The following is a 9146-nucleotide window of genomic DNA, read 5'->3' as shown; positions in this document are numbered from 1 at the left end:
TTATGAGTTATGACCCTCCCCAGACCCTGCAGTGGCGGGGGCCTTGTGCACTGGGTACTCCCGGGGTTTTTTTTTTTTTTTTTTGGGAGACAGGAGGGGTATCTGACTAAATCTCCCCTTGGGCTCGTACATGACTCCCCTTTTTTTATTAGAAGGTTGAAAATCATCAAATCACATTGGACTCCATGGTCAGATTGTCGACCTTAAGGCAATAGTGATGGCGCAACTCATATTATTTCATGACCCAGTCAGCTTTGTAGGACCTACCTTGAGTTTGCTACACTTTCTCAATTGGTGCAATAGCAAGGTACAGTCACCATCTCGAATAGTCCATGTTGGAAGGTCTAACCCAAAACCTTGAGTTAGTTTTGGATGTAAATAGCAACGGATGGTAGAATGAGGACCATCTATGCAATATGAAATGTCCTAGATATATTTTCTAAATTGCATCTTTCTGGATATATTTTTGGGCTCATGTTTTCTGTGTCGCAGTGCAGGATGCATCTAGACGCATGGGTCTGCCACTCAGGGGGGCAGCGTGATCATTGCGTCCACCCCCATGTGTCTGGGCACAGACTGCGCCCCCGACGCAGAGAACATTCTCCCTATATTTTTTGAGAGTGCATTTTTATGTTGGACTGTTGGTAGTCCAAAAGGGGGTGAATTGGGTATAGCAGAAAGAGTTGCTCAAATGAAAATTCCCACTCTATCCAAGCGATGAAACTCTGAGTATATGAAATTAAATCACAAGTAAACATGAGAGGGAAGGAGAGATTGAGAAACTTGGACGAGATTTTGGAGTGGTTCGGTCATCCTTGTTTATATCCACTACCAAGAGATCCCACCCTTGGCCTCTCACTATTCCTTTCACTTTCTAATGGTAGTGATCAATTTTGTTACAATTGGTTTCGAAATAGTACTAATCAAACGTTCCTGATTACTTTCCATTGGTAGCAATCACACCTTACAATACTACTTGTGATTATAAGTTTTGGAGAAGGTAATCTCCCACACTCCTCCAATGAAGAGGTTGTAGAAACTGAAATCCATTCACAATGCCAAAAAAAAACAACGTAATTAAAAGAGACAAATAAAAAACCACCACAACGCAAAGATATGTGATTTGGCAAGCACATCCATGGTGAGATGAGAGCTAGTAGTGTTCACCAGCAGTAGAGAAAAAAGAGTTACAAGCTCTCTTTTTCACACTGCTCTGTCTTTATGAAGAATTGCCCACAAATAAATCTCCCTAGCTAGCAATCTAAAGAGAAAACAAACCATAGAATACAAGACATCAACCCTCAAATTTATGTCTTTTATTTATGGCTATATATAGAGGCTTCACTTTGTGATACGGCCACCTTATGAATATGAGATGTGAAGAGGGGTATGATGTGGATCACGGGTGAATCAAATATAAAAATAAAAAGTTTTGGATAATAATAGTAATAAAACTCTTGTGCCATTGGCTATTAATATTTGGGAGAAGGTTTCTCACGCTGCCAATGTGCTAAAGAATGTACGTACACAACACACCATTGGCTGTCTTGGAAAATTAGCATTCATATGGAACATTGGAACCCACATATTCAAAATAGGAGAGAAAATAATAAAAAACCATGTGAATGGAAAATTGAACTCTAACTGACTCCAAATCTTTTTCCATTAACATTTTAATTTTTAAGTCTCTCATTCATACGTAACAAATAACCAATCACACACACAGAGAGAGAGAGAGAGCAACTCTTTGTCTCAAAGTCACATTGTTTGTTTTTCTCCAACAAATTTAACTAATTAAGGCAACACTTGAAAGGCATGCCTTATAGAAAGTTGTGACTTATGGTAACCTACAAATTGCCTTAATGACTTTTAGTCTAGTTCAACTAATTTTCATAAAAGTATTCCATGTTTCTCTCTCGTCTCTCTTTGCTTGACCCATTTCCTATCCGTGGATTTTGGATTAATGTAATTCGTCATTCATGAGGCACTCATCCCTCACATCCATCTGAATAAATTCGTTTTCAACCCAAAAAAAAAATAAAAATTTGGAGGTTAAAAAATTATCATATGATCATCATCTCTTCCATTATTTATTTTTGTTATAATCAAATCAATGCATTAAACATACACCCAATAAATACATTACGGACACAGCTGATCAGTAACGCAAGGGGAAATGGGTGTGGTAGGTAAGAAGGAAATGAAAGAATGAAGTTAGCATTGCAAACCTTAATCATGTCAATGAAATGCCTTGGAAATTAAATTGATTAATTTGAAGTCTTGAAGTTGTATTGTGTCAATTGGTCTGTGGTCCATGAAAGCAATACCCTCATTATTGCAGCTTTCTTTTGTTAGAATTTTGGTCTTATAAGTTAGGGAAGCAGTTTTCTGTCCGAGAGTGTGACCTACGCCAGCACTCTCATTTATCTATCTCTCTCTTCCTCAAAACAAGGGGACATAGGTGTCTTTTCATATAGGAAAGAGAGATAGACTAATGGGAGTACTGATGTTAGATTCTTCTACTCAATGACTTGCTCAACTTATCACTTTTTTTTTGTTGCTTTTGAGTAATTGTTAGCGGTTTCTATGGAAGGTTTCCACTCCCACAAAGTTATATGACTTTTGTTTAATTTTGGTTGCATTTGACGTTAATTAAAACAAGCATTTCATTCAATGTTCTAATTAGATTATCTCCAAACTCTGAGAATATCTTTAGAAACAACCTTGCTTCCATGAGATCAGAGGGGACAGATCCCATCAAAACAATCCAACATACGTAGCTTCTTTGAGACGTATGACCTTGGCCTGCCTTATAATCACCCTTTTTCTTTCCCCTTCACCACTCCATTGTCTTACACTTCTGTCCCCCACAAGATAAGGAAAAAAGAGGAATCTCTTGTAGCGTGGGGGGTTTGGGTTTTGGCCCACATCTTTGTAGAGCCCTTAATCCATGGGAGTTTCAAGAATAGAAATTGGATCGGTCGAATGACCATTTGGATTGAATCGGCCAGACCAAGATCCCGATCAACCGATCCATGCTGGGTTTCTAGATTTCAGGCCAATTTTGGCTGATTCTGACTGATTCGGAATTGAAATTAGAATTAGAATCGGGTGGACTCGGTCTGGAGCCTGATTCCGAGTTTAATAACGTTGAGTGAGCCACACCTCCTAGATAAGCCCTACCAGTGATTCTATTCATGGGGTATTGAGATGTTAGGAGTTATAGAGGTAGCTTCCTCACATTGGATATGTTTTAAAATGTCATTAGGTCATCTTCACCTCTCTGCGAAGCGAGAATAAGGCTGCGTACATTTGCCCCCCTCCCCGACCCTGTAGTAGTGAAACAATTTTTAATTTTTTTTATTTTTGAGCGAGGGGAGGGACCATCTTCACCTACTGCCTTAGGGTTTTGAATAAGGATGTAAATGGATCGAATTCGATCGGATAGTGGCATTATCATATTCGTATCTGATTATATTCAGACGGATTCGGATAATATTCTATTAGTTTTCGGACGGATTAGGATAATATCCTATCTGTTTTGTTGATGAGGGTTAGGGTTGAGACTTGAGAGTTCAACAACTACCCTTTCTTCTATTCTTCGTAGTCTTTGATTTTCTTAAGGTTTTTTTAACTTTTTTACTTTATTTCGTATTTATTTTAATAGATATGTGATTCTATGTATCACAGTGCATAAAACAATATATATAAACCAATAGAAAAAAAAAAAAAAAATAACATTCTTAACTTATAAAAGTATAAAAATAAGAAATCAAAATCCAATAAGATAACTTAATCGGATAGATGGACACATATATTTCAGACATTTATTATCATTGGATTGTTAAACGAATCAAATAATTCAATCAGATAGGGGGATTACCATATTCGTATCCGATTAGCCTATGAATGGATTATTCAGATTCTTCTAAACAGACACAAAAATAGATCGAATACGAATTTTCGAATATCCATTGACATCGAATTGAACTCCCAAACGGTATTTCATGAGTTTACATATTTACACATTCAGTTAAATCGTTCCATGCTTTTGGCGTTCTCAAACTTCCAAGTCTCCTTTACCCCAATTCAGGACACGACACGTTAGGGTTCACCTTCCTAGCTTCATCATAAAACCCCGCAATGATCGAAAATCTCTCAACTCCATAAAGACACCATTGCTTCTTAGTTTGGCAAACAGTCACTAATAAGCAAACTTGCTACCCCATCAAGACAAGAAAAAAGGTTGGGTGGTCCAGCATCGACCTACCCTTCCTACTGTAACTATATATAAAGGAGCACCGTTCCATTGCTTGTGTCCTTAAGCCATGAAGAAGTGTAATAATCACTTGGTCTTGGCACTTTGCCTATCAATACTTCTCTCAATCCCTCTCAAAACCTTCCAATTTGCATGCGATAAGACTGTTATGGACATAAGCAATCTAGCATTCTGTAACACTTCTTTATCTTACGAGGACAGGGCAAAAGACTTGGTGTCACGCCTTAGCCTTACAGAGAAGGTGCAGCAACTAGTGAACACCGCCACCGGCGTGTCGAGGCTCGGCGTGCCGGGTTATGAGTGGTGGTCAGAAGCACTCCATGGTGTATCTAACACCGGACCAGGTGTCCATTTCAATGCTACCGTGCCCGGTGCTACTAGTTTCCCTGCCGTCATTTTATCGGCGGCGACGTTTAATTCTTCACTGTGGTATGAGATGGGGCGTGTGGTGTCGACGGAGGCGAGGGCCATGTACAATGTTGGGCTTGCAGGGTTGACGTATTGGAGTCCTAATGTGAATGTGTTTCGTGATCCAAGGTGGGGGAGAGGCCAAGAGACCCCTGGTGAGGACCCCACGGTGGTGTCCAAATATGCCGTCAAGTATGTCCGTGGGCTGCAGGAGACTGCCGAGGAAGGGAAGGTTAGGAGTGATGCGCATAAGCCTCTCAAGGTTTCAAGTTGTTGTAAGCACTACACTGCCTATGATTTGGATAATTGGAAAGGCAATGATCGTTTTCACTTCGACGCTAAGGTAAGTATATTTATGGCCATCTTTTTTATATCTATTTTTTTTGTGCGTGGGACCAATGAGAGTGTCAGGGTTGGCATCATGGGGGTGATGCGGTCATTTTGCCCTATTTGTGTTTGGGTATGGGTCCCTGCTCGGTTCAGTACCCCCAGTGCCTGTAATAAGGGGGTGGACCCACCTGAGCAGGGGTAGGGTGGTCATTGTGCCTCCCCCTTAATAGAGGCACTGGTGGAATTGGGCTGGGCAGGCAACTGGAGGGGACAAAGATCAACGGTAGACTTCCCCACACAGAGGGTGGGGTGGTCATTTCGCCCCTACTGTGTCTAGGCGTGGGCGGGGTACACTTAGAGAACTTGTCTCAAAAATTAAATAGTAAGAAATGTTAAATGGGTTTGTGGATTGATCTGCAGGTAACGAAGCAAGACATGGAGGATACATTTCAGCCACCATTCAAGAGCTGTGTAGTGGAGGGAGGGGTGAGCAGTGTTATGTGTTCATATAACAGGGTGAATGGGGTACCCACCTGTGCCGACCCAGACCTCCTCAAAGGTGTCATCAGAGGTCAATGGGATTTGGATGGGTTAGTTCTGTTCTGTTCTTTCTCTAGCTCTCCCACTTCTCTCATATTTTTTATGCTTCCTTTTTTATAGTATTTGGGTTCTAGCTAGAATCTCAGATTAGGTCGAATCTAGTTATGAATGGAAATTGCAAATAAACAATCACACAATGCACACTAGGATTTTTGTGGTTTGGTAAGATCGTCAATAGAGAATAGAGTTACAATCGCTTGTCCTCACACCTCTCAAAAATCAATTGTAGAGAAAGAACCATCACCCTATACAAAAAATTTTATTGAAATATCCATATCCCTTAAAAAAAATTTCTCAAGGCTGTCGCACCCGAACCCCCGCATAGACCCACTAGCTTGCTGAGGCCCCACCATTAACAACGATAGACATGCAAGGTGGGCTGATTCCTCATCAACCCACTTATGCAAGGGATGGAATACAGGACATCATACCCAACAATGAGCCTGATGGAAAATGTGCACATGTTCTGAATACCCATTTGAAATTGATCCATTTTGGACCTTCTCATCAATTCATGAAATTTTTGTTTCGGAGCAGATATATTGTTTCTGATTGCGACTCCATCAATGTATTCTACAACTCCATCCACTACACTTCAACACCAGAAGATGCTGTTGCCTTGGCTCTGAAAGCAGGTTTGTCAGCCAACACAAATGCTACATTACATAAGCATTCTGATTCTGTCTCCATGGGCCCTGAAAGACACAATTTGGATCCGGATCCTCTACTGCCGAGCTGTCCGGCAAGACCGTGCTGCCGAGACACAGCGAGGCTGGATCCATACACAATTTGGTAAATTCTTCTTGTAAGGTGGTAGTCTGCTACTAACAGTACCAAAATTTTTCTATGCTTAATTAATGCAGGCTTAAACATGAACTGTGGGGATTACCTAGGCAAGTACACAGAGAATGCAGTCAAGTTAGGAAAAGTTGAAGAATCAGTTGTAGACCAGGCCTTGATATACAACTACATCGTTCTCTTGAGGCTTGGCTACTTCGATGGAGACCAAACTCAACTCCCATTTGGAAAACTTGGACTCTCAGATATATGTACTAATGATCACCAAAATCTGGCCCTAGAAGCTGCTACGCAAGGAATAGTTTTGCTGGACAACGATGGCTCCCTTCCTTTGTCCCCTAACAAGGCCAAAAATTTAGCAGTTATAGGACCCAATGGTAATGCCACTCAGGTTATGATAAGCAATTACGCCGGTATCCCTTGTGGGTACATTAGCCCTTTACAAGGGCTACAGAAGTATGTCTCGTCTGTGACTTATGAGCCAGGCTGTGCTGATGTGAAGTGCAGTGATGGGAGTCAAATCGACGCTGCTGCTAAGGCTGCAGCCACAGCTGATGCGGTGGTTGTGATTGTGGGACTTGATCAGTCAATTGAAGCTGAAGGTTTGGATAGAGTGAACTTGACTTTGCCAGGACAGCAAGAGAGCCTTGTGATGAATGTAGCGAAGGCAGCAACAGGGCCAGTAGTTCTTGCTATTATGTCGGCCGGTCCTATTGATATATCTTTTGCAAAGAATGAGAGCAAGATTGTGGGGATCTTGTGGGTCGGTTACCCTGGTCAGTTTGGAGGAGAGGCCATTGCTCAAGTCATGTTTGGAGATTATAATCCAGGTACTCTTTTCCCTTCACTCTTCCCTTCATTCTGTTTCTCTTGCTCTGTTTTGTTAAAAGTGAAATAAAATTTTGGTGGAAGGGTCCCTTGAACTACTTAAGGGTATCAACAGATCAGTTCCCGGACCATTACCACACTATTTAGTTAATTGAGCCTCATGTGCCAGGTATGGACACATTCATATTTAGTGAGTCGGTCGGATAGCAGTTCATTATCAGGCTCATGTATATACTTGGGTTGTAAGCAGAGTAATCGGGCTATAAACGAGCTGATTAAGCTATAAATGGTTGTCATCGATGCCAATTGGGCTGCTAGCTAACATCGAGAATGACCGAATATTAATCGGTCTAGGCCTAAAACCGGGCCGTATAGTAACTGATCGGTCCTATTTCAGAGCAATTGCCTACCAGTGCGAACCAGCTTTTGACACCCCCTAACTTACCAGGTTTGAACATGGGTGGGGCTCCTCTGTATTGCGATAGGCATGTAGCGCACATCCAACGGCTTGCAGTGCCTGGGCACGCAACCCAACACCCTACCTACAATACAGAGGACCCAAATCCATTTGAACACCTAGTTATGCCATATATGTGGGAGGGTGAAGTGGAATCTTGACGTGGGATATTTAGGAATCTTAGATTCAATTATTCCTCCTCCCATATATGCGTCTTCTTGGTAACCCCTGTGGCTCTTTATAGTCTAAATGATTTTTTTTACTCATTTTTTTTTCATGTGACAATCTCTATCTCGATTGAAACTTGACATGGGAACAAGAGACCTTGACATCTACCTATCTAACAAATTTCAGCTTCATCTGATCTGCCTTGTAACAGAAAATCAGTGCGAAACAAGGAGGGTTACATGGTTTGTGGAAACCCTATCTTCCGATCTGTATCGGTAGAGTGGAGTAAAATTAAATGAAAAAGGAAAAAGGAAACTTTTCGAAGTGGGGGTAGGTTAGAAGTAAAATAAAAAAAAAAGGCTTGTTGATTTTCTTTTATGGGCTGGGCTTGACATAAATCTCCAAGCCCAAAACTATCCCAACACAGCCAACCCAGGCCCCACCCCTAAACGGAGGTAATATTGGCACTGATTGATTCCTTTTCTGTCCAGGTGGAAGGTTACCAGTAACATGGTATCCACAAGAGTACGTAGACAAGGTGCCTATGACAGACATGAACATGAGAGCTAACAGCACAGCAAACTTCCCAGGAAGAACATACAGATTCTACACAGGCCCAACTATCTACGAATTTGGACATGGGCTCAGCTACTCCATATTCACCAAATTTATAAAATCAGCTCCATCAAACTTACAACTCCCACTGAACCCATCTCATGGGCTGGATCCACTTCCCATCTTCTCTTCCAAATGGGCTTTTTTTAACTTGGCCCAAACTGAACGGATGTTGGACTTGGACCACATCAAATGTGAGGGATTACAGTTTGATGTGGAGATAGCAGTGAAGAATGAGGGAGACATGGATGGGTCACATGTGGTTTTGATGTTTTGGAAGCCACCAAGTCCAGTGGTGGTAAATGGGCCTCCAAATACACAATTGATTGGGTTTGAGAGGGTGGAGGTGAAGAGAGGAAAGAGTGAGACTGTGAGGTTGCAAGTAGATGTTTGTAAGGACCTTACTATGGTAGATGTTGAAGGGAAGAGGAAGTTAGCCTTGGGACAGCATACACTCATGGTTGGTTCCTCCAGTGAGCACCAAGTGAAGCATTATCTGTATCTCAGGTTGCCTAAAGAAAACAAGGGAGGTGCTATCTCATATGTGTAGTAGTAGTAGTCGTAGTAGTAATAGGAGAAATCTAATTATCTAATCTATGTTGTAGTGTAGTGGTAGTAGTAGTAGTAGTTGTTGTTCCTCACCCGATCATAATAATATGCATT

The 9146-nt window shown here is 41.4% G+C and overlaps 1 protein-coding gene across 1 annotated transcript; it reads left to right on the top strand.

Annotated features, from left to right (window-relative positions):
• Positions 1–4331: 4331 nt before the first annotated feature.
• On the top strand, positions 4332–9094 carry LOC122661408 (probable beta-D-xylosidase 5). Its single transcript, XM_043856789.1, has 5 exons — positions 4332–5030; positions 5438–5607; positions 6155–6252; positions 6481–7245; positions 8360–9094. The coding sequence occupies exons 1-5, from the start codon at positions 4428–4430 to the stop codon at positions 9031–9033; spliced, it is 2310 nt and encodes a 769-aa protein (XP_043712724.1). The 5' UTR covers positions 4332–4427; the 3' UTR covers positions 9034–9094.
• The last annotated feature ends 52 nt before the right edge of the window (positions 9095–9146 follow it).

This window comes from Telopea speciosissima, chromosome 5 (assembly GCF_018873765.1).
Source record: "Telopea speciosissima isolate NSW1024214 ecotype Mountain lineage chromosome 5, Tspe_v1, whole genome shotgun sequence".
Taxonomy (NCBI): domain Eukaryota; kingdom Viridiplantae; phylum Streptophyta; class Magnoliopsida; order Proteales; family Proteaceae; genus Telopea; species Telopea speciosissima.
Note: the sequence above shows the minus strand (reverse complement) of the source record. Positions and strands in the feature narration are given on the sequence as shown.

Coding starts and splice junctions, on each gene's coding strand:
- LOC122661408 (XM_043856789.1), top strand. CDS start 4,428: ATGGACATAAGCAATCTAGCATTCTGTAACACTTCTTTATCTTACGAG. Junction 5,031..5,437: donor GTTTTCACTTCGACGCTAAG/GTAAGTATATTT, acceptor ATTGATCTGCAG/GTAACGAAGCAAGACATGGA. Junction 5,608..6,154: donor GGTCAATGGGATTTGGATGG/GTTAGTTCTGTT, acceptor GTTTCGGAGCAG/ATATATTGTTTCTGATTGCG.